The following is a 24,623-nucleotide window of genomic DNA, read 5'->3' as shown; positions in this document are numbered from 1 at the left end:
CCACTGAGAAGAAAATACCTCAGAAATAAAAGTATACTCAAACCGACCGACCAAATTAAAATAAAACCACCTGAACGCGCTCGCCTTTCACTTCAATCAACACCGATACCCGGTGTTAAGGAAATGCACGTCAGACGCTCACTCACCGTGCCCGACGTCGGAATATATTATGATAATCTATACTAATAACGGAGAACGCGACCATGTTGACGTAATGAATTATGTTAATATATCCCAAAGGACCAATGACATTCAGTGTTTTGCTGCGTTCTGATGAATATGAAGAGTCGTGCCCTGATACTGATGCGAAATATAGGCGATCTGCGGTGACAATTTCCAATCCCCCCACAGAGAGATAATTAAATTTTAATTTTAAAACAAAATGCACCGAAAGTGTCCACAGGTCACGGAACCGCGTTGTGACTCGGCAGTTTTATCCTCGTGGCCGGTGGTTTTAAAGACTCTGATCGCCAACCCGCCACAGCAACTGTTGGATAATGAGGGTAAGGAGCACGCTTCAAAACAAGGCCCGATGTGCCGACCTCCGCCGGGTCCTCCTGCTCGCTTGTTTCGTACCTTTGCCCCTCTGGAACACCCGAAACCCCGCCGGGTGCTGGCGCCGCCCGCGTCCCACTGTCACCCTTCCCTGGAGAGGGATAAACAGCCGACGTTTCGTGGCGAGAACCTTCTCTGGGCCCGAATCGTCGACTGTTTGTTTTTCTCCATAGATGCTGCCTGATTTGCTGAGGTCCTCCAGCACTGTATGTGTGTGTGTTACTCTGGATGCCCAGCATCTTCAGAATCTCTTGGTTTTTAAAATATAATCATCATGCCTTCACCGGGTCCTAGTGCCGCCCGTAGGCGCGCACCACCCATTCCGGCGGGTCCTAGCGCCGCCCGTACCCCACACTCAACCACCCTCCCACCCCCCCCCCCCCCGCCGCCTGGTCCTAGTGCCTCCGGCACCCCACGATCCTGCGTCTCCCCACCCGATCCTAGTTGCATCTGCACCGACCGCCCCTCCACCGGGTTCTCTTGCCACATGCAACCCAAGATCATCCATTCCTCACTGGGTTCTCTTGCCACTCGCACCCCAGTTCACCCGCCCCCGGGTTCTGTTGCCACTCGTACCCCAAGATCAGCCGCACTCCCCCCCCCCCCCACCACTACTGTGTCCTAGTACCAGCCGCAACCCAAGAACAATCGTTGTCCGTCCGGTCTTAGCGCTACTGGCATATTCCACCCCCCCCCCCACACCTCCCTTTCCGGGTCTTAGCCCTGCCATCTATGCCTTCCACTAACCCAGCGCCGTCTTCCGATCTCCTGTGCCCAGCTGGTTCTAAGCCTAATGGCCCCCGCCCTGGCCTCTAAGCCTCCTGCTGTCTCACATTTACACGGGAGAGGGGACGGGTGTTGCAGATCACAAGGATTTCGGGATGCCTCTGGCGTTGCGAATGTAGTGTAGGAGACAACCAATTAACTGGCCAGTGAAGTACGTGGCCCAGAGGGGGAAAAAAGACCATCACTGGCCGAAAAGAACGATCAGGACCCTCTTTTCAGTTTCAGTCCCGCAACCTTGTAGGATTTTAAATCCAAAGGGGTTAAGTATTTTATTATGGGGTGTAAAATGAAGCCTTGTATTCAAGACTAAGGTGGACTTTTGACGGAAGTCATGGGTTATTGAGGTTTTAGGAGAGAGACGAGCTGAATCAGAAATGTGATATGAATGAAACTTCTGATTAGTACGTTTGCAGATGACAACGAAAATTGATGGTGTTGAATGTGGCAATATTGATGAGTTAGCGTCATGGGCAGAGCAATGGCAGCTGCAGTTTAATGCTGCAAAAATATGAGGTGCTGCACAATTTGTGTTTTTTTCCCCCGTGCGTTGGGTGTTTCATATTTTCTTAAACAGATTCCGTGGTGTTTTTTTTTGTTTTGTGGGAAGACAAATCTCAGAGTTGCATTCTGTAAACATACTTTGATAATAAATCTGCTTTGAACTTTTGGACACACGCACACATTGGTGTAGAATACAAACAGGATCGGAGGACATACGGGGAACAGAAGTACTTTGGTGTTACATGCACAAAGATCCCTGACAACAGTAGCTAATGTAAATACTGTACAGTGAAAAATAGAAACAGTGGGAAAGGGCGTATGGGATACTTGCCTTTATCATCTGGGGTTTAAAATAGAGAGGCAGGGAGTTACGGGATACAATACAATTCATTCATTAATCGAGAGGTTTCCAACCTTTTTTTAATGCCATGGACCCCAGGTTGTGACCCCCTGCATTAAGCCATGGTTACAGTGCTGGCTGCCAGACTAAAGGAAAGTTACGATGGTGCTAGTGGCTGTGTGCAGGAGATTCAGCAGAATGTCTCCTGTATTGGAGCTATGAAGAGTGATCAGATGATCTGTGCTTAGACTTTGCTTGTGAATTCTGTGCAGTTTTGCTTTCTAACTACCTCGATGTAATAATGTATGGCAGGATCGAAGCTGTTTCTGAGACGCTGAGTTTGTGTTTCCTGGTTCCTGTACCTCCTCCCCAATGGCAGCAGTGAGAACACGGGTGTGTCCTGGGTGGCGGGGTCCTTAATGATGGCTTTATGAGGCGCCGCCTTTTGAAGATGTCCTCGATGGTGGGGAGGCTAATGCCCGTGAAACTAAAACTTAACTTAAATTTCTTTTGTATTTGCACTTTGTCTTCTTTTGCACGTTGGTTGCTTGTCAGTCTTTGTGTGTAGTTTTTAAAATTATTCTACTGTATTACTTTGTTCCATTGTGAACGCCTGCGAGAAAGTGAACCTCGGTAGTAGAAGGTGAAATATACATACTTTGATCATAAAGTTAATTCGAACTTTGAACTTGTTGGAGCTGGCTGACTCTACAACCTTCTGCAGCTTTTTCCGATCCTGTGCATTGGCCCTTCCCTGCCAGATGGTGATGCAGCCAGTTGAGAAATGGGATTATGGCCAGCAGAGACACGCTGAGCTGAAGGGTTTGCGTGGCTTCATGGCTAGCATAGACATGCTGGGCTGAAGGGTCTGCGTGGCTTTGTGGCCAGCATAGATACGCTGGGCTGAAGGGTCTGCGTGGCTTTGTGGCTAGCCTAGACATGCTGGGCTGAAGGGTCTGTGTGGCTTTGTGGCCAGCATAGATACACTGGGCTGAAGGGGCTGATGACTCTATGACAATCAGGACACAGGAGAATGCGGATGATGGAGCATCAAATGATCTGCTGGAGGAACTTAGTAGATCAAGTAGCTTCTGTGCAAGGAAACAAATTTGTGTCCTGATTCAGAGTTTTGACCCCAAATGTCCACAATCCCTTTCCTCCCACAAATGCTGCTCGACCTACTGATTTTCATCGGTAGATTGTTTATTGCTGTTTAACAAGATTGGCTGTTGTATTGAATGATAAAGCAATCTCGGGGGACTTAATGGCCTATTAAACTATGATTTCTATACATCCTAAAACAATTACTAGTAAATGATAAGCTAGCACAATAATACCAAGATAATTTCCTCTACATTTCTGATATTGGGTGGTAATCTGTGTGTAATTCTCAGTCCCAGATAACATTTACAGACTTTTGATCGATAAAAGATTTTGTAGCTGAATGGGGAAGACAGTTGAGTGCATGAGGGGCCTAATCATATCCCCATATCCCTTTAATTCTTTTAAAATCTGGGAGCCTGGAATAGAATAGGGAATTGGTTGCAGAGGAAATGCTCGCACTGTTAACTAGACTTCTGTTTCAAACGCAGAATCGGAATTAGGTTTAATATCACCAGCATATATCGTGAAATTTGTTAACTTTAAGGCAGCAGTTCAATGAAATACATGATAAATTACATTAAGTATCTATATGTCTATTAAATAATTAAGTTAAAACAAGTAATGCAAAAAAAAAACAAAATTAAAAAGTAGTGAGATAGTGTTTGTGGATTCAGTGTCCATTCAGAAATCAGTTGGCAGAGGGGAAGAAGCTGTTCTTGCATCACTGAGTGTGTGTCTTCAGGCTTCTGTACCTCCTTCCCGACGGTAACATTAAGAAGAGGGCATGTCCTGAGTGATGGGGTCTTTAATGATGGATGCCGCCTTCCTAACTCACAGCTCCTTGAAGATGTCTTTGGATACCACGGGGTCCAGTACCCATGACTGTTGTCGTTCCTTTTCCCGCCTTGTGGCGGATTGGACGGCACTTTTTGTTGTTTCTGTAGCACTTGACTGTTTTTTATGAGGCTGAGTTGCTAGCTTAATGCACAACCCTGCACAGACAGAAAGCGTGAAAGGAGCCGGCCGGATTCGAACCGGGGAACCATTCGCCTCGGAGTCTGGTGGTGATGACACTACACAATTGGCTGGCTAAAGCACCTGTGATGGAGCTGACTAATCTTACAATTTTTTTGCAACTTACTATGATTTTGTGCAGTAGCCCCCCTCGCCTCCAGGTGATGTACCCAGCCAGAATACACTCTACGGTACGTCTGTAGAAGTTTTCAAGTATTTTAGTTGACAAACCAAATCTCTTCAAACTCCTAATGAAATATAGCCACTATCTTGCCTTCTTTATAGCTGCATCGATATGTTATGTCCTCAGAGATACTGACACCCAGAAACTTCAAATTGCTCACTCAACTTCAGCCAATGCTGAATGGCCAGGTTTGTTCTGTGATTTTGCCAATAGAATTTCCTTGATTCCCCAGTATTAGTCATACTGTGTACTGGCTTATCCTGTGATTATTTGCTAACTTGAAGTAATTTAAGTACGGGCTGTACCCCTTTTAAAAAAAGAAGAGGGAGCTGTATCCGAGGTGAAACTAGTGGGCTCTGGCAGCTGCAAAAGGAAATGAACAAACCAAGGGCAAGAGCAGACATTGCTATTCACAATATGGTTCTGCAGGCTGTGGTGATTTCCCCACTACCTTACCACGACACACTGTGATAGAGAGCTTAGTGACATGGTGTCCCTCACAAAACAGAAGAGTTGGCCAGTAACTTCAGAAAGGAGGCAGGGCACATCCACCTGTCTAAATCAACTGTGTCGAGGTTGAGGGGGTCCCAGGTGTGAGCATCGCCAACAGCCTCTCCTGGTCCATCCATGTTGATGTCACGGTCAAAAAACCCCACTGAAGAAATTCGGCACGTCTCCGTCGACATTTAACAATCTTTACAACTGCACCACAGTAAACTTTTTTTTTTTGGATGTCTAACAGCTTGGTATGGCAGCCGCCCTGCATGTGAGCACAAGAAACTTCGAAGAGTTGTGGTTACAGTTCAGCACGCCACAGGAACCAGCCTCCCCTCCACGGACTCTGTCTGCAGTTGTAACTGCCTCAGTAAAGCAGCCAGCATAATGAAAGGCCTGAAAGCAAGCTCCAGGAGAGCTTCTATCCCACTATTATCAAACCCTTAAGTGGACCTCTTGTTCAATAAGATGGACTCTCAGGCTCACAATCTACACTGATACGGTCTTGTACTTTATCATTAACCAGCACTGCACTTTTTCGGTAGCTTTTACATTTCGTTCTGAATTGTTATCATCTTACCATATTCTAGCTCAATGCACTGTGTAATGATTTGATTTGTATAACAGTATGCAAGACGAGCTTTTCGCTGTATCTGGGTATATGTGACAATAGTAAACCAATATTGAGTTGAATTGACTTTATTTCTTACATCCCTCACATACATGAGGAATAAAAATCTTTACATTACATCTCCATCTAAATGTGCAATGTGCAATCATAGTAGTTTATAATAATTTATAATAAATAGAACAGTCAGTGTAATATAGTGTACACTCGAATCAGTGTGAGTTCATCAGTCTGATGGCCTGGTGGAAGAAGGTTGGTCCTGGCTTTTAGGCTGCGGTAGTGCTTCCAAAACCAATAAACCAGTAGCAACAACAATAAGACAGGAGCTGAGGTCGATGGAAGGAGCGACATCCCACAAAGTGGAAGCAGTGCCACAATGTCATAGTCAGTGGAGACATAACCCCAGGCATCTCCCACACTGCTCCATGCAACACACACTCAGTGGCCACTTTATTAGGTACAGCTGCACGTCGCTCATTAATGCAAATATCTAATCAACCAATCATCTACATAAAAGCATGCGGACATGGTCAAAAGGCTCAGTTGTTGTTCAGACCAAACATCAGAATAGGGAAGAAGTGGCTTTGACCTTGGAATGTTTGTTGGTGCCAGACGGGGTGGATTGAGTATCTTAGAAACTGCTGATCTCCTGGGATTTTCAGGCAAAACAGTCTCTAGAGCAGGGTTTCTCACCGGGGTTCCGCGAGAGATCGTGATTAAAAAAAAAACATTATTTCTTGAACTTCACGCAATGCGCGATGCTAGTGCTCGCAGTGGTGAACACTGACAGAGCAGCCCTGTTAGCAATCTCGGTAGAGGTCTCACAGTCCAGTTTGGCCGTGCGCAGTAGGACCGTGTTTATTTAGTTGAGTGCGTTCTCAGTTTTGATGCGAGGTCGGGGAGGTCCTTGATAACTGGTGAAAACTGTATTCCACGGAGGGGAGAATGGTAGGCTGATGGTGAGCACTGTATTGCACGGAGGGGAAGACGCTTGGCTGATGAGGAGCGTGAAGTACATTTTTCGAGCATCGAATGGAGTTGCCCTACTTGGGCTGTGACGTCTGCCTCTCCCTCCCGGATTACCTCCCCCAACTTCCCCTTACGGGCCAACAACTGACTTATGTAAGCGAACGAACTCTACTGATGTAGTAGAAAATAGGAAGGAAATTTTCATTCTAAAGAAGGAAATTTTATGTGCTGTGACTCAGCTGCTGGCCTGCCACTTAGCTGTTGTTGTAAGCGTTACAAAAGGTGGATGGTGTAGGGTAGGAGTGAATTGTTTGTGAAGTTTTCGTATTCTTTCCAGTTCTTTTTATATTTTATTAATCCCTGTGTTAGGACAAGATGCAGTACGAGAAATTGAAAAGGTTTTACTCTCAAACTGTACGATAAGTTTGCTCTGCCATTTCCTCAACCCTATTCTCCCATGTTCCCCAGTAACCCTTAATCTCCTTACAAATCAAGGACCAATCATTCTCCATCTTAAATAAAGTCAATGACTTGACATCCACAGCCTTCCGTGGCAATGGGTCCCAGACATTCGCTGCCCCTTTGCTGAAGAAAGTTCTGCTCATCTTCTGTTCACTGTCCCTTCTATTCTGAGGCTGTGATCTCTGATCCTAGTCTCTCCTAATGGAAACATCCTCTCCACATCCACTCCATCTGGGCCTTACAGTATCGAGTAGGTTTCAATATCCTCGCCCTCTCCCCATCCTTCTGAACTCCCATCGAGTATTGATCCAGCAACATCGAACGCTGCTCATATGTTAAGCCTTTCATTCCCAAGGATTGTTTTTGTGCTCCTTTCCAGGGCCAGCCAATTCTTCCATAGGTACAGGGTCCAGAAATTCTCACAATATTTCAAAGGCGGTCTGACCAACACCTTATAAAGCCTCAGCAGTACATTCTGGCTTTATATTCTAATCCCCTTGGAATGAATGCCAGTATTGCTTTCATCTTATCCTCATACGCTGGACACTCGGCCAAACCTTTTGCCATCTGTTTGCACAGACTGCTGTTTATCAACTGTACCAGGTCCTTGTTAATACAAGACACTCATGACAAAAAGAAACCTTCCTCTCTTGCAGGGCAGGGTGGCACACAGTGGGAGCCACCAGCAGAGGCAAACTGGTGGGGACATGATGGAGGAGGAGGGAGCTCTGGCGCTGTGGAGTGGCTCAGAATCTGGTGTATTATCACCGACATATGTTGTGAAATTTGTTGTTTTGTGGCAGCAGAACAGCGCAGGACATAAAAATTACTACAAATTACAATAAGAGACACTAAAGATGTTAATGGGTTCACAGGCCATTCAGAAATGTGATGGTGGAAAGGAAGAAGCTGTTGCTAAAACATTTGTGTGGGTCTTCAGGCTCCTGTACCTCCTTCCCAATGGTAGTAATGAGAAGGGATGGTGATCCTTAACGATGCATGTCGCCTTCTTCAGGTGCGGTTTTTGAAGATGTCCTCGATGGTGGGGAGGGTTGTGTCTCTAATGGAGCTGGTCAAGTCCTTGCAGCCTCTTTCAATCTTATACATTGCAACTTCCAACCGGTCATAGTGCTGTCCTTTGTACATTTGTAGAAATTCGCTGGAAACCTCAGTGAATATCTAATCTCCTTAAACTCCGAATGAAGTAAAGCTGATGGCTTGTCTTTGTGATGGCGTCAACTTGTTCCGCTCAGGGTAGATCTTCTGTGATATTGACACCCAGGGATTTGACAATAGACAATAGACAATAGGTGCAGGAGTAGGCCATTCAGCCCTTCGAGCCGGCACCACCATTCACTGTGATCATGGCTGATCATCCACAATCAGTACCCTTTTCCTGCTTTCTCCCCATATCCCTTCACTCCGCTATCTTTAAGAGCTCCAACTCTTTTTTGAAAGAATCCAGAGAATTGGCCTCCACTGCCTTCTGAGGCAGAGCATTCCACAGAACCACAACCCTCTGTGTGAAGAAATTTTTCCTCAACTCCGTTCTAAATTGTCTACCCCTTATTCTTAAACTGTGGCCTCTGGTTCTGGACTCCCCCAACATCGGGAACATGTTTCCTGCCTCTGGCGTGTCCAATCCCTTAATAATCTTATATGTTTCAACCAGATTTGAAGCCACTCACGCTTTCCACCGCTGACCCTCAACAATGATTGGTGTGCGTTCCTCTTCCCGAAGTCCACAGTCAGTTCCTCAGCCCTACTGACAGTCAAGTGCAAGGTTGTTGTAGCAACACCACTCAACCAGCTGATCTGTCTCACTCCTGTACGTCTCTGAGATTCTGCTGCCATCAGCGAATTTATGGCTGACGTTTGCGCTGTCCCCAGCCACACAAGCATGAGTGTAGAGAGAGTAGAGCAGTGGGCCAAGCTCATATCCTCGAGGCATGCCTGTGTTGATTGTCAATGAGGGGGGAAATGTTGTTACCATTCTGCACCAATTGTGATCTCCCAATGAGGCTGTCACGAGGTCTATAGTCAGTAGCAATCTGGATGCAGTTGGAGAAAGGTATTTTTATTTTGAAATACAGCACGGTAACAGGCCCTACCGGCCCAGCGAGCCCGTTCTGCCCAGTTACACCCAACCTGTACGTCTTTGGACTGTGGGAGGGAACAGGAGCACCCAGAGGGAACCCAACACAGTCACGGGGAGAGTGTGCAGACACCTTACAGGCAGCAGCAGAATTTAACAGCCAACGCTTAATAGTGCTACCCCTACCCTACCATGAGCCCTTTTCAGGCATAATCCTCCTTCTCAGACCCTCCCTCAACTTCATCCCATGTTTACCAGCTACCACTCATAGGACCCAAAGCTGCTCCTCCTCTTAGGCGTGCAATCCCTCAGCCTAGCTCTACGCTTGCGCCTTTCTCCAATAAGTTAGTGAAGACGCTGCACTTGCTCAAGCAGGAGGGCAGCATGTGTGAGGGCGCTTTGTCAAGTGATTGTCGAAGCAGCCATCAGTTCAAAGCAGACATTGGGCACCGTAGCGGTAAGAGCAATATAACAGTGAGTCACAACACGAGAAAATCTGCAGGTAACAGTGAACTACTGGTACAAGTGACCTGCATCACGGATCGGGGATATGTGGTGCCTGCTTCCCGACGGACGAGCTCGCACCTGGGATCTGTTCCAGGGGCACACGGGCAAGCAGCTGCAACACAGGGCATTGGCAGGTTCTGTGTGAGGTGCCAGGCGGCGAGAAGGAGTCCAGCTCCAAACCGGAACACGGGTTTGGCGGAGAACCCGGGACATCATTTTCTCGTAGAGTCCTGCTGGCAGTCTTCAATCAGGCCTCGATTCCCTCCGGTGTCTATAAGAAGTTTGTACATTCTCCCTGTAACCGTTCGGATTTCCTCCAGGTGCTCTGGTTTCCTCCCACAGCCCAAAGGCATACGGGTTAAGGTTAGTAAGTGTGGGCGTGAAATGTTGGCACTGGAAATGAAATGACTCTTGCGGGTTTCCCCCATCGCATTACTTGGACAGCGTTTGTCGTTGACACAGAACTTTTCGATATACGTGTGCCAAGTAATGCTAATCGTTAGATCTTTAATCTTTCTTAGTGTGGAAGTGGCAGCCACTTCCATTTGAACGCTTGCAAGCCCCACCATTATCGGATCACTGTCTCAGCTTCCACTGATGCAGAAGCTACTGGAGTTCAATGCCTGCTAGGGGACTTGCATCATCAGTCCTCCCAGCAAATCTGAACAGTTGCTAAGACACCACCCCAGGTAGGAGCGAGTGACATCTGCCCTCCCCTCAGGACATCGGCACTTGTGCCTGTTCCCGCACGGTTGGTCGTACAGTACGCCTGTCATCCAGACCAACTTCCAGTTGCACATTGTTTTGTTTGTAAATCTTTGTTTATGTCTATCTTTTTCATAAATTCTATTGCACTTCATTAAATGCCTGCAAGAAAATGAATCTCAAGATAATTTCTGGTGATATATTTATACTTTAATAATAAATTTACTTTGACTGACTTTGATTGTCAACAGCACAGTCTGAATTTTGGCCTGCTAAGCCCAGGGTGTTGTGAAGTCAGCACCCTCCTCCACCTCAAGCCTGCACCTCAGGTTCTGTCAAGGAGATAGACTAGTGGCACTGTGTGGGAACTATAGAGCAGACAAGATCTATAATGAATTGCACCAATATAGTTTGCTTTATCAATTTTCTTGCAGTTGCAAGTACAGTATAAACCGAATTTGGAATGTTCATTCAGTGTGCTCTCTAGTGTGATAGGTGCTGTAATATAGGAAATGTGGTTTTGTACAAGATTCTTCCAGTAGAACGTAGAACAGTACAGCACAGGAGCAGGCTGTACAGTGTTGTGCCGAACCAGCTAAAAGGTAAATCAAAACTCCTCCAAAAACCAATCCCTCCTACGTACACATTGTCCATATCCCTCCATCTTGCTCACATCCACCCATCTAAATGTCTCTTAAAAGCCTTTACCACCATACCAGGCAGCACGTTCCAGGCACCCATGGCCTTCTGAGTAAAAAAACTTAACCCCTCATATCTACCCCCTCTTACCTTCAGTGCATGCCCTCTGATATTAGACATTTGCAACATTGACATAAATGACCCCTTTATTATTTTATAGTCATCTTAACCAAGGAATATGTTTTTCTTCATAGCAGTCCACTTAGGGCAGCAATGAAGGTCCTCTGTCTCTGATGGTGTTCAGGGCTTTCTTCATTGTGTCAGTAGCTCATGCTTTCATTCATGCAAGTTCCGGATGGAGATTCAGGATACCATCACACTCTGATGTGGAAGGATTCTTCATTGCTGTTTCTGTAATGATTTTGCTTTACCAGTCAGGGTTGTTAGCTATGAGCTATACCCCCAAACCTGGAGGACCAGTGGACCACTCTCAGTCTGGTCTCTACCCTTTGACCTGTTTGGCATGGGTGACCCTACCAAGAAGCGTAAAGCCCTGACTCCAGCCAACATACGGTAGCAGTGCCACGGTTTTTGTTTTATGGCCACTCGAGGCTTGTTCTGTTCTATGTTGGTGCCAGAATGTGTGCCAACTCTTGCGGGCTGCCCCTGGCACATCCTTGGAGTGCATTGGCTGTCAATGCAGGCGATGCATTTCACGATGTGTTTTAATGTACAAGTGATAAATAAATCCAAATCTGAATCTGAAAGCGGAATATCCAAGCCTCAGTTTATCATCTGTCTCTGATTGCAAAGCACTCCCTCAACTCCACACCGGGAATGTCGTCATGGATTTGGATTCACATCCCTGGACTCCGAACCCACAGCCTCAGTGTCTGAGATGGGTGAACTGCAGCTGACACAACAAAAGTGAGAGAGATGTAATCTTACACGGTGTACACCCATTCATCTAAGATACATGGTAAGATTGGCAGCTGTTGTTATAAGAATATTAAGCACGCAGATTCAGCAAGTAATTAAAATACCAACTTAACACCAGGAGCAGTTAAAATATATTGTGTTATTTCTATTGTACTGGGTACTGATGCCACAACCCTCCCTGCCCTTCCACCAGTGAAAGAACACACTTGCTTCGGTGGTAGTCTAGGAGAGAAGAGCTGTGCCCCCACAAATCCACTCATTAGTTAAGACCATAAAACACAAGAGTAGAATTAGGCCATTGGGCCCATCAAGTCTGGTCCGCCACTCAATCATGGCTGATTTATTATCCCTCTCAACCCTGTCTTCTCCCCAAAACCTTTGATGCCCTAACTAATCAAGAATCGATCAACCACCACTTTGAATATGCAGAATGGCTTGGCCTCCACAGGCATCTGTGGCAGTGAATTCCACATTCCCCACCCTCTAGCTAAAGAAATTCCAACTCATCTCTGTTCTACAGGGATGACTCACTGTGACCTCTGGTCCTTGACTCTCCCACGATTGGAAACATTCTCGCCACGTCTTTCAATATTCAATAGGTTTCAGTAAGCTCCCCCCCTTATTCTTCTAAACTTTAGTGAGTACAGGCCCAGAGTCAGAGCTCCTCATACGTTAACCCTTGCATTCCTGGAATCATTCTCAGGTATCTCCTGGCCCTCTCCAATGCCAGCATATTTTTTTAAGGTAAAGAGTTCAGAACTGTTCACAATACTCAAAGTACAGTCTGACCAATGACTGATAAAGCCTCAGCATTACATTCTTGCTTTTATATTCTAATCCTCTTGAAATGAATGCCAACATTGTGTTTTCCTTCCTCACCACCAGCTCAACTTGTAAGTTATCTCCCTCAGCACAGGTGCACCACAAGGCCGTGTGCTTAACCCCTGCTCTCCTTGTTTTATATTTATGACTGTGAGGCTAAGCACAACTCCAATGCCATATTCAAGTTTACTACGGTCATTGGCCGAATTAAAGGTGGTGATGAGTCAGCATACAGGAGAGAGGTTGAAAATCTGGCTGAGCGGTGCCACAACAACAACCTCTCACTCAATGTCAGCAAGACCAAGGAACTGATTACTGACTTCAGGATGAGGAAACTGGAGTTCCATGAGCCAGTCCTCATCAGGGGATCAGAGGTGGAGAGGGTCAGCAACTTTAAAATCCTTGGTGTTATCATTTCAGAGAATCTGTCCTGGGCCCAGCACAAAAGTGTCAGTGTGAAGAAAACATGGCAGCAACTCTACTTTCTTAGGAGTTTGTGAAGATTGACCATGTCAAATAAAACTTTGACAGACTTCTATAGATGTGAGGTGGAGAGTATATTGGTTGGTTGCTTCACGGCCTGGTATGGGAACACCAATGCCCTTGAATGGAAAATCCTACAAAAAGCAGTGGATACTGTCCAGTCCATCATGGGCAAAGCCCTCCTCACCATTGAGCCCATCAACACGGAGCAGTGTCTCAGGAAAGCAGCATCCATCATCAAGGACCCCCACTATCCAAGCCATGCTCTCTTCTCACTGCTGCCATTGGGAGGAAGGTACAAGAGCTTCACGACCCACACCACCAGGTTCAGGAACAGATATTACCCTCTCAACCATCAGGCTCATCACTCAACTTCACTCACCCCCATCACTGAATTTTTGCCACAGCTTATGGACTCACTTTCAAGGACTCTTCATCTCATGTTCTCAATATTTATTGTTTATTTATTTGTTATTATTATTATTACTTCTTTTTTCTTTTTATATTTGCATAGTTTGTTGTCTTACACACATTAATTGCAATTGTTTTTCTGTTTTTTGGGTGCGGTTTTTCATTAATTCCATTCTGTTTCTTGTATTACCATGAATGCCAGCAAGAAAATGAATCTCAGATGACATATCTGTACTTGGATAGTAAGTTTACCTTGAACTTTGAACTTTTGAACCTTTAGGGAATCCTGCACGAGTATTCCCAAGTCCCTTTTTATTTCTCATTTCCGAATATTCTCCCATTTAAAAGATAGTCTATGCCTTTACTCCTTCTACCGAAGTGCGTGACCGTAAACTTCCTTACATTATATTCCATCTGCTACCTCTTTGCCCATTTTCCTAGTCTCTCTAATTCCTTCTGCAGACTCCCTGTTTCCTCAACACTACCTGCCCCTCTGCCTGTCTTTGTATCGTCAGCAGGCTTGGCGACAAAGTCATTCATTCCTTCATCCAAGTCAAAGAATCAAGAGTCTCAAAGTGCATTTATTAACGAAGAATGTATGAGTTATACAACCTTGAGATTTGTTTGCTTAACGGGCAGATGCAAAGCAAGGAACCCGAAAGAACCCAATTAAAAGACACAGAGAAAGAGAAAAAAAAACACAAATCATGTAAACAATAAAAGTGAGAAAACAATAAAAGTAACAACAACAGCCTTCCGAACCAAATTGTGTCCTTAGATCCAAATCCCTGGAATAGGCCCAGTGGCTCGGTATTCAGTTCGTCATATTAGCAGGGCAAATCGGCACAAAGTTCGCGGGGCTCAGTTCAGGGTCTGGAGTTGAGGATTGTGTCTGGGACAAGGCTTGGAGTAGTGTTATAAATTGAGATATGAGTCAGGATTTAGTGTTAAGGATGAGTTAGTTCCAGAAGTCAACTATGCCTCAGGCAAAGTATTTAGAGTTAGAGTTAACAAGTTACGGCTCTGATCAGAGACAAGGTTACTGCTCAGGGATCAGGGTAATAGTTACAGGTTTATGCTTTGGTGAAGAACAGGGTTTAATGCAGGGGTTCCCAACCTTTGTTAAGCCATGGAGCCTTACCATTAACTGAAGGGTGGTGAGAGGCATTGTCAAGAGTCGGATAACAGTGAACTAGAAGCAGTCCTGAGTCTGGTCTTTCATTGATTTTGTTAAAGTTATTATTGTATCGATTTATTGAGTATGCCCTCAAAAAAGTGAGTATCAGGATTGTATATGGTGACATATACAGCATGTAGCTTGATAATAAATTTACTTCGAAATTTTATTCCATCCTCACGGATGCTGCCTGAACCGCTGAGTTCCTCCAGTGTCTTTTGTCTGTTGCTCCAGATCCAGCATGTGCAGCCTCTCGTGTCTCTAAAAGACCAGCCGCATTCTGATTGAGTGTATGGCAGGCATGGGAGTGCTGAACGGCCGACTCCTGCTTCTGTTTATTTTCTAGTGAGAAACTGGATGCTGACTTTAGCAGAAACAATTCCTGGTTGAAGGCACTCGATGTCTAGGCTGAGTTCTGCACATCTAAGTGACAGTTTTGGTAACTGCTAACTAATTATTCTATAGGCCCCTTGGTAGCAGCAGAGATACCGAGGAGCAGATTGGGAGGCAGGTTTTGAAAAGGTGCAAAAATAACAGGGTTGTTATCATGGGTGACTTTAACTTCCCTAATATTGAATGGCACCTGATTAGTTCCAAGGGTTTACTAACATTTGTAGATGGGGCAGAGTTTGTTAAGTGTGTCCAGGACGGATTCCTGTCACAGTATGTTTACAGGCCGACTAGGGGGAATGCCATACTAGATCTAGTATTAGGTAACGAACCGGGTCAGGTCACAGATGTCTCCGTGGGTGAGCATCTGGGGGACAGTGACCACCGCTCCCTGGCCTTTAGCATTATCATGGAAAAGGATAGAATCAGAGAGGACAGGAAAATTTTTAATTGGGGAAGGGCAAATTATGAGGCTATAAGGCTAGAACTTGCAGGTGTGAATTGGGATGATGTTTTTGCCCTTGTTTAGGTATCTCTTGCAGGATGTAAGGGATAAATTTGTCCTGGTGAGGAAGATAAAGAATGGTAGGGTGAAGGAACCATGGTGACAAGTGAAGTGGAAAATCTAGTCAGGTGGAAGAAGGCAGCATACATGAGGTTTAGAAAGCAAGGATCAGATGGGTCTATTGAGGAATATAGGGTAGCAAGAAAGGAGCTTAAGAAGGGGCTGAGGAGAGCAAGAAGGGGGCATGAGAAGGCCTTGGTGAGTAGAGTAAAGGAAAACCCCAAGGCATTCTTCAATTATGTGAAGAACAAAAGGATGACAGGAGTGAAGGTAGGACCGATTAGAGATAAAGGTGGGAAGATGTGCCTGGAGGCTGTGAAAGTGAGCGAGGTCCTCAATGAATACTTCTCTTCGGTATTCACCAATGAGAGGGAACTTGATGACGGTGAGGACAATATGAGTAAGGTTGATGTTCTGGAGCATGTTGATATTAAGGGAGAGGAGGTGTTAGAGTTGTTAAAATATATTAGGACAGATAAGTTCTCCGGGCCTGACGGAATATTCCCCAGGCTGCTGCACGAGGCGAGGGAAGAGATTGCTGAGCCTCTGGTTAGGATCTTTATGTCCTCGTTGTCCACGGGAATGGTACCAGAGGACTGGAGGGAGGCGAATGTTGTCCCCTTGTTCAAAAAAGGTGGTAGGGATAGTCTGGTTAATTATAGACTAGTGAGCTTTATGTCTGTGGTGGGAAAGCTGTTGGAAAAGATTCTTAGAGATAGGATCTATGGGCATTTAGAGAATCATCGTCTGATCAGGAACAGTCAGCATGGCTTTGTGAAGGGCAGATCGTGTCCAACAAGCCTGATAGAGTTCTTTGAGGAGGTGACCAGGCATATAGATGAGGGTAGTGCAATGGATGTGATTGACATGGATTTTAGTAAGGCATTTGACAAGGTTCCACACGGTAGGCTTATTCAGAAAGTCAGAAGACCATGGGATCCAGGGAAGTTTGGCCAGGTGGATTCAGATTGGCTTGCCTGCAGAAGGCAGAGAGTTGTGGTGGAGGGAGTACTTTCAGATTGGGGGGTTGTGACTAGTGGTGTCCCACAAGGATCGGTTCTGGGGCCTCTACTTTTCGTGATTTTTATTAACGACCTGGATGTGGGGGTAGAGGGTGGGTTGGCAAGTTTGCAGACGACACGAAGGTTGGTGGTGTTGTAGATAATGTAGAGGATTGTCAAAGATTGCAGAGAGACATTGATAGGATGCAGAAGTGGGCTGAGAAGTGGCAGATGGAGTTCAACCCGAAGAAGTGTGAGGTGGTACACTTTGGAAGGACAAACTCCAAGGCAGAGTACAAAGTAAATGGCAGGATACTTGGTAGTGTGGAGGAGCAGAGGGATCTCGGGGTACATGTCCACAGATCCTTGAAAGTTGCCTGACAAGTAGATAGGATAGTTAAGAAAGCTTATGGGGTGTTAGCTTTCATAAGTCGAGGGATAGAGTTTAAGAGTCGCGAGGTAATGATGCAGCTCTATTAAATTCTGGTTAGGCCACACTTGGAGTACTGTGTCCAGTTCTGGTCACCTCACTATAGGAAGGATGTGGAAGCATTGGAAAGGGTACAGAAGAGATTTACCAGGATGCTGCCTGGTTTAGAGAGTATGGATTATGATCAGAGATTAAAGGAGCTAGGGCTTTACTCTGGAGAGAAGGAGGATGAGAGGAGACATGATAGAGGTATACGAGATATTAAGAGGAATAGATAGAGTGGACAGCCAGTGCCTCTTCCCCAGAGCACCACTGCTCAATATAAGAGGACATGGCTTTAAGGTAAGGGGTGGGAAGTTCAAGGGGGATAGTAGAGGAAGGTTTTTTACTCAGAGAGTGGTTGGTGTGTGGAATACACTGCCTGAGTCAGTGGTGGAGGCAGATACACTAGTGAAATTTGAGAGATTACTAGACAGGTACATGGAGGAATTTAAGGTGGGGGTTTATATGGGAGGCAGGGTTTAAGGGTCGGCACAACATCGTGGGCCAAAGGGCCTGTACTGTGCTGTACTATGCTATGTTCTATGTATGTTAATCAACAAAATAGTTGTAAGGCAAAAATCATACTTTAGAATCAGCTGGTGGTCAGTCAGAGCGTGAGCCTCTGTGAGTCAGTATTATTTGATGATGCATTTCAGAGTTTTGTGATTAAATATGGGTAACTGGTTCTGCATAGGTGGCTAAGTTGCAGCTCTTTGTTTGTAATCAAATACATGGATATTATCCACCCTCTTTGGGCTTGGAAAGGTAACAAAGGAAAGAATTATAAAGCTATAATTTTAAATAGAGATTCTGATCACCACTAGGAACTAAGTAGATCATGTTCTGGCTGGCTCATTGTTTCCTGCATATTCCCATCTCTTTCCTTAGATCTCCCATTTTGTCAGGGGTAGTAATCCTCATTATCAGGGGTCCCCAACCTTTTTTGCATCGCGGACCAGTTTAATATTGACAATATTCTTGTGGGATGGCTGGGAGGTGGGGGGGGGGGGTGGGTGGTGTTCAAGTTCAACAGTGCGTGACAGGGAATGAGAAAAGATGAAGCTGACTCATATCGCCAAATCATACGTTTTCTCGTGGCCCAGTAGCACATGCCTTGCAGCCCGGTACCAGTCCGCGGCCTGGTAGTTGGGGACCGCTGCTCATTATCATCATCATCATGTACTGTGTTGTATGACATAGGCAATAATGGTCATGGTCATGGTCCTGGCAAATTTTTCTCCAGAAGTGGTTTGCCATTGTCTTCTTCTGGGCAGTGTCTTCACAAGACAGGTGATGCCATCCATTATCAACACTCTTCAGAGATTGTCTGCTTGGCATCAGTGGTCACGTAATCAGGACTTGTGATTATGCACCTAATGCTCAAACGACCATCCACTACCTGCTCTCATGGCTTCACATGACCCTGATTGGGGTGGTGGAGGTGGCTTCGCAGGTGTTACACCTTGCCAAAAGGTGTCCTGCAGGCTTGCAGTGGGAAGGAGTACCTTACACCTCCTTCGGTAGAAATGTATCTCCACCCCAACACTGAATAATTCTACTCTGATGAATGTCTTTACCCACGGTGTTGATCTTCAAGCCTAATCTATTGATATTAAGTCATTGCTGAGTTATGGTTTTGTAGAATGCAGGATTTTATAGCTAGTCATTATTTCTATCTAAAGTTATCATGTGCACATAGATGTTCTTCATTCCTGAAACGTCGACTGTTTACTCTTTTCCATAGATGCTGCCTGGTCTGCTGAGTTCTTCCAGCATTTTATGTGTGTTGCTTGAATTTCTTCAGTTTTCCATTTCCTAGCCCTGAATTGTGAAGCGGTAGTTTTTTTTTAGTTACATTTGAACAAACTGGCGTAGAGTAAAGATCACCTGATCTTCTAGATTTTGCTCGGTTGGCATTTGGGTCATCAGAGAGAAATCAACTTTTGGACTGATGTTTATTGTGTTTTGTCCTTAATGATGTTATACTCAATCATAAATGGCCTGCTTGCTCTTTTATTTAGTTGCTTCTAGCCCACAACCTTTTTGACAATGTGAGACTCCTTCTATAAGATTCATTATTGGGATGAATAACTATAAAATCTCGTGTGTAAGTAACATCTCACACTTATTTAATGTTCAATTAAGTGTCTAGTATATGTTCTTAATTAACCCTCTACCTGACCCTAGTTGGATCAATAGACAATAGGTGTAGGAGTAGGCCATTCGGCCCTTCGAGCCAGCACCGCCATTCACTGTGATCAAGGCTGATCATCCACAATCAGTATCCCATTCCTGCCTTCTCCCCATATCCCTTGACTTCACTATCTTTAAGAGCTCTATCTAACTCTTTCTTGAAAGCTTCCAGAGAATTGACCTCCACTGCCTTCTGAGGCAGAGCATTCCACAGATCCACAACTCTCTGGGTGAAAAAGTTTTTGCTCAACTCCGTTCTAAATGGCCTACCCCTTATTCTTAAACTGTGGACTCTGGTTCTGGACTCCCCCAACATTGGGAACATGTTTCCTGCCTCTGGTGTGTCCAATCCCTTAATAATCTTATATGTTTCAATCAGATCCCCTCTCATCCTTCTAAATTCCAGTGTATACAAGCCCAGTCGCTCCAGTCTTTCAACATATGACAGTCCCGCCATCCCAGGAATTAACCTTGTGAGCCTACGCTGCAGTCCCTCAATAGCAAGAATGTCCTTCCTCAAATTTGGAGACCAAAACTGCACACAATACTCCAGGTGTGGTCTCACTAGGGCCCTGTACAACTGCAGAAGGACCTCTTTGCTCCTATACTCAATTCCCCTTGTTATGAAGGCCAACATGCCATTAGCTTTCTTCACTGCCTGCTGTACCTGCATGCTTACTTTCAGAGACTGATGAACAAGGACACCTAGATCTCATTGTACTTCCTCTTTTCCTAGCTTGACACCATTCAGATAATAATCTGCCTTCCTGTTCTTGCCACCAAAAGTGGATAACCTTACAGTTATCCACATTAGACTGCATCTGCCATACATCTGCCCACTCACCCAACCTGTCCAAATCACCCTGCATTCTCATGATATCCTCCTCACATTTCACACTGCCACACAGCTTTGTGTCATCTGCAAATTTGCTAATGTTACTTTTAATCCCTTCATCTAAATGGTCCAACCCATTCAAGGTCACATCTTTGCCTGTATGCTCCTACCTAGTTTCCTTCTGACATCTGCAAAGAGTGCTACCACAAGAAAGCAGCATCCATCATCAGAGACCCCCCCCACCATCCAGGTCATGCTCCCTTCTCACTACGACTATTGGGCAGGAGGTACCAGAGGATTAGGTCCCACATCACCAAGTTCAGGTACAGTTATTGTCCTACACTCCTGAACCAATGTGGATAACTTCACTCACCTCAACTCTGAACTGATTCCAAACCTGCAGACTCACTTTCAGACTCTACAATTCATGTTCTCAGTATTTTTTATTGCACAATTTGTTTTCTTTTGCATGTTGGTTGTTTGTCAATCTTTGTTTATATATAGTTTTTTTCCCATAAATTCTATTGTATTTCTTTATTTTCCTGTAAATGCCTGCAAGAAAATGGATCTTGCATAGGTGGTAAATGGTGACATATAGGTACTTTGATAATAACATCACGCTGACTTGACTTTGAACTCTGGCATCACTGTTCACTGCCTCCTCGGTGATTGTCCTGTTCTAAGTCTATAATCTGGTTCCCCACCACACTCTTTCTCATTCTATTTTACCTCTTGAACTTTTGAAAGTTTCCTCAAAGTTCTCTTCCAACCCTGACCCCAGACTCACTCTGTTTGTTGTCTTTCACCATCCCCTCTTGCTTCATCTACTGACACGACTTGCTGCCATTCTCGGGATTTTGAATCTGCTTCTTTACATAGTGGCTGATGATATCGAGGCTGTATTTGTACCTCGTGCATATTCAGTAATTTGCACTGGATTGCTGTGAGGCTTTTCCAAATTGTCAGTTGGTGATAGTGAACCAAAAATTCACAGGGTGGGTTATTTTTAGCTGACAGGAAGGCGACAGTAACTCAACTGTGTGTCTGAAGCCTAAGCTGTCTGATTCTTGTTGCAAACTGATTTGTGGACAGGACTTCATCTGGACAAAGAACTGAATGTCCAAACTTTGTCACCTGAAGTTTCTAGACAGGGAACAAAAGTAAGAAATAAAGAAATACGTACAATGGCCTTTATTAGGCACCTCCAGCATCTAATAATGTGGCCAGTGAGTGTGTGTTTGTGATTTTCTCTTCCATAGCCCATCCACTTCAGGTTCGATGTGTTATGCATTCAGATATGCTCTTCTGCACACCACTGTTGTGCGGTTGGGCAGTCGCCTTCCTGTCAGCCTGAACCAGTCGTCATTCTCCTTTTGACCTCTCTCATTAACAAGGCGTTTTTGCTCGATAGCTTTTGTTTCTCGCGCCGTTCTCTGTAAACTGTAGAGACTGTTGTGCATGAAAATCACAGGAGGTCGGCAGTTTCTAGGATACTCAAACCACCCTGTCTGGCACCAACAATCATTCCACACTAGAAGTCACTTAGATCACATCTCTTCCCCACTCTGATGTTAGGTCTGAACAACAACTGAACCTCTTGACCATGTCTGCATGCTTTTATTCATTGAGTTGCTGCCACCTGATTTGCTGATTAAACATTTGTATTAACAAGCAAGTGTACCTAATACAGTGGCCACTGAGTGTATGTCCTGCATTTAACACTATCTTTTTATAATGAATTTGTGAAGACTCCCAACCTCAGGTTATTCAATAAATAAAGGGGGAAAAGGCTCGATTCTAGCATCGTCTGCGTAAAGGTGAGTTGTTGAGCTTTCTTGTCCTCTCCTTGCTTTGATTGTTTTCAGTGCCGAGCATGTGGGGGGGGGGGGGGGTGGTATGAGAAGGAGGGTGTGACTTCAAACCACAAAATCCTGCAGAGAGTTGACCCAAAGGAAACTAAATTATAACATGGCAAAGACTCTTGATTGTTTGTCTCATCATCTCTGCAGGCTCCACCTTGTAATTTTTGAAAGCATGCACAATAAAAACCTCAACCTTTTTTATTCCTGCCTCCCTCCACAATAGATCTCCACCACTGACATTCGTTCTCTTTGTCAATGCTCGTTTGAAAATTAAAATCACACACTGAAGGGAGACGGGGATGATGGCAACAGGAGAATTGTTGAGAATTGCAGTTCTATTCTTTCTGTGGTGCCCTTTTTTTAAAGAGTATTTGCATTTAGCTTCTTTTTCCATTCAGTAAAATTACTATGGATTCATAAAACACAGAAATATTCAAAGCAAAAAAATGCTGGAGGAGGAACATCTATGGAAATGAATAGGTAGTCGATGTTTCTGGCCTAGGCCCTTCTTCAAGACTGAAAAGGAAGGGGGGAAGATGCTGGAGTGAAAAGGTGTGGGGGAGGGAAGCTGCAGAAATATTCCTTCAGCCCGCTGACTCTGTGTCAACCCCATCAAGAACTCATTTTATATCTCTACCATCTTACTCTCCCCACCCTTCTTTCCTTCAACCCCCTCAGATACGAAACAGGGTCAGTTTTACAGCGGCCAGTTAACCTACCAGCCTTCAGGTCTTTGGGATGTGGGAGGAAACAGGAACACTCGGGAAATCCGTGCAGTCACAGGGAGAACATGCCAACTCCACAGCACCGGAGGTCAGGATCGAACTTGCATTACTAAAGCCCTACCAGTTCTGCCACAGTGCCTGATGACTCCATGAATTAGCAGCAGCACTTAGTTAGCCATGTAGTTCTGGGTGTGAAAGGGCACTAATGTTCCTGGCAGCCTTTGAAGCTGTTCCCACTATTGCATATGAACCCCAATCCTGCATCTTAACTCCACTTTGGGGAACTGAGCGTCGAATAGTGAATTCCATCTATCTTGTCCCAGGCGTAGATTTAAATCTCAGGCCATGGTAGGAATAGTTCTGAGTATGTTTTCCTCTAAGATTAGTAAGCAGTTCCAGTACCTTCAAGTCCGGTGATAGAACAGCTCTGAGAGCAGCCAGGAGAAAGCTCATCTTAGGCATCAAGAGGGCAAAGGCCGCCTACACACAAAAAAATGTTTACGAACACCTGTCTGATAACAATCTCAGCATATGTGGCTGGGTTTCCAGGGCGTACTGACTGCAAGGGAAAACAGTATCGACTACCAGTGACGCCTCCCTCCCTGATGCTCTAAGCAATTCTTATGCACGCTTCAAGGCATGCAACACAACGCCAGCTATGAAAGCTACCCCCTTCCAGGTGAGCAGCCACTGTCTGTAACACAGAACTAAATTACTACTGCCCGGGGGCACTGACACCAAGTATCATGAAATGCTTTGAAAGGCTGATAATGGCACAAATCAAAAATTCTATTCCTGCCACACTGGACACTCAGAGTCAGAGTCATACTTTATTGATCCTGGGGGAAATTGGTTTTTGTTACAGTTGCACCATAAATAGTTAAATAGTAATATGTAAATTATGCCAGGAAATAAGTCCAGGACCAGCCTATTGGCTCAGGGTGTCTGACCCTCCAAGGGAGGAGTTGTAAAGTTTGATGGCCACAGGCAGGAATGACTTCCTATGATGCTCTGTGTTGCATCTCGGTGGAATGAGTCTCTGGCTGAATGTACTCCTGTGCCCACCCAGTACATTATGTAGTGGATGGGAGACATTGTCCAAGATGGCATGTAACTTGGACAGCATCCTCTTTTCAGACACCACCGTCAGAGAGTTCAGTTCCATCCCCACAACATCACTGGCCTTACGAATGAGTTTGTTGATTCTGTTGGTGTCTGCTACCCTCAGCCTGCTGCCCCAGCACATAACAGCAAATATGATCTCACTGGCCACCACAGGCTCGTAGAACATCCTCAGCATTGTCCGGCAGATGTTAAAGGACCTCAGTCTCCTCAGGAAATAGAGATGGCTCTGACCCTTCTTGTAGACAGCCTCAGTGTTCTTTGACCAGTCCAGTTTATTGTCAATTCATATCCCCAGGTATTTGTAATCCTCCACCATGTCCACACTGACCCCCTGGATGGAAACAGGGGTCACCGGTACCTTAGCCCTCCTCAGGTCTACCACCAGCTGCTTAGTCTTTTTCACATTAAGCTGCAGATAATTCTGCTCACACCATGTGACAAAGTACCAATGTATTTACCAACAGAACCGCTCTACGACAGGTTCCACAGCACTTGTCATGCACCTGGCCCTGACACACAGTGGAAACAAGGGCACTCACGTCAGAATGCTGTTTCTGGATTTCAGTTCGGCATTCAGCGCTATTGTCCCACACAATAGTGAATAAACTCCTACTCCTCAGTCTAAATACACCGCTGTGC

General features: G+C 45.2%; 1 protein-coding gene across 1 annotated transcript in view; it reads left to right on the top strand.

Moving 5' to 3' along the window:
* Positions 1-251: 251 nt before the first annotated feature.
* Positions 252-24,623, top strand: part of tefa (TEF transcription factor, PAR bZIP family member a) — a 40,080-nt gene continuing 15,708 nt past the window's right edge. Inside the window, exon 1 of the mRNA XM_072271715.1 lies at positions 252-503. Within this exon, the coding sequence (XP_072127816.1) occupies positions 383-503 (121 nt within the window). The 5' untranslated portion in view covers positions 252-382. The remainder of the gene's footprint in view (positions 504-24,623) is intronic.

This window comes from Mobula birostris, chromosome 11 (assembly GCF_030028105.1).
Source record: "Mobula birostris isolate sMobBir1 chromosome 11, sMobBir1.hap1, whole genome shotgun sequence".
NCBI classification, from domain to species: Eukaryota; Metazoa; Chordata; class Chondrichthyes; order Myliobatiformes; family Myliobatidae; genus Mobula; species Mobula birostris.
The sequence above is the reverse complement of the archived record's forward strand: the minus strand, read 5'-3'. Positions and strand labels throughout refer to the sequence as shown.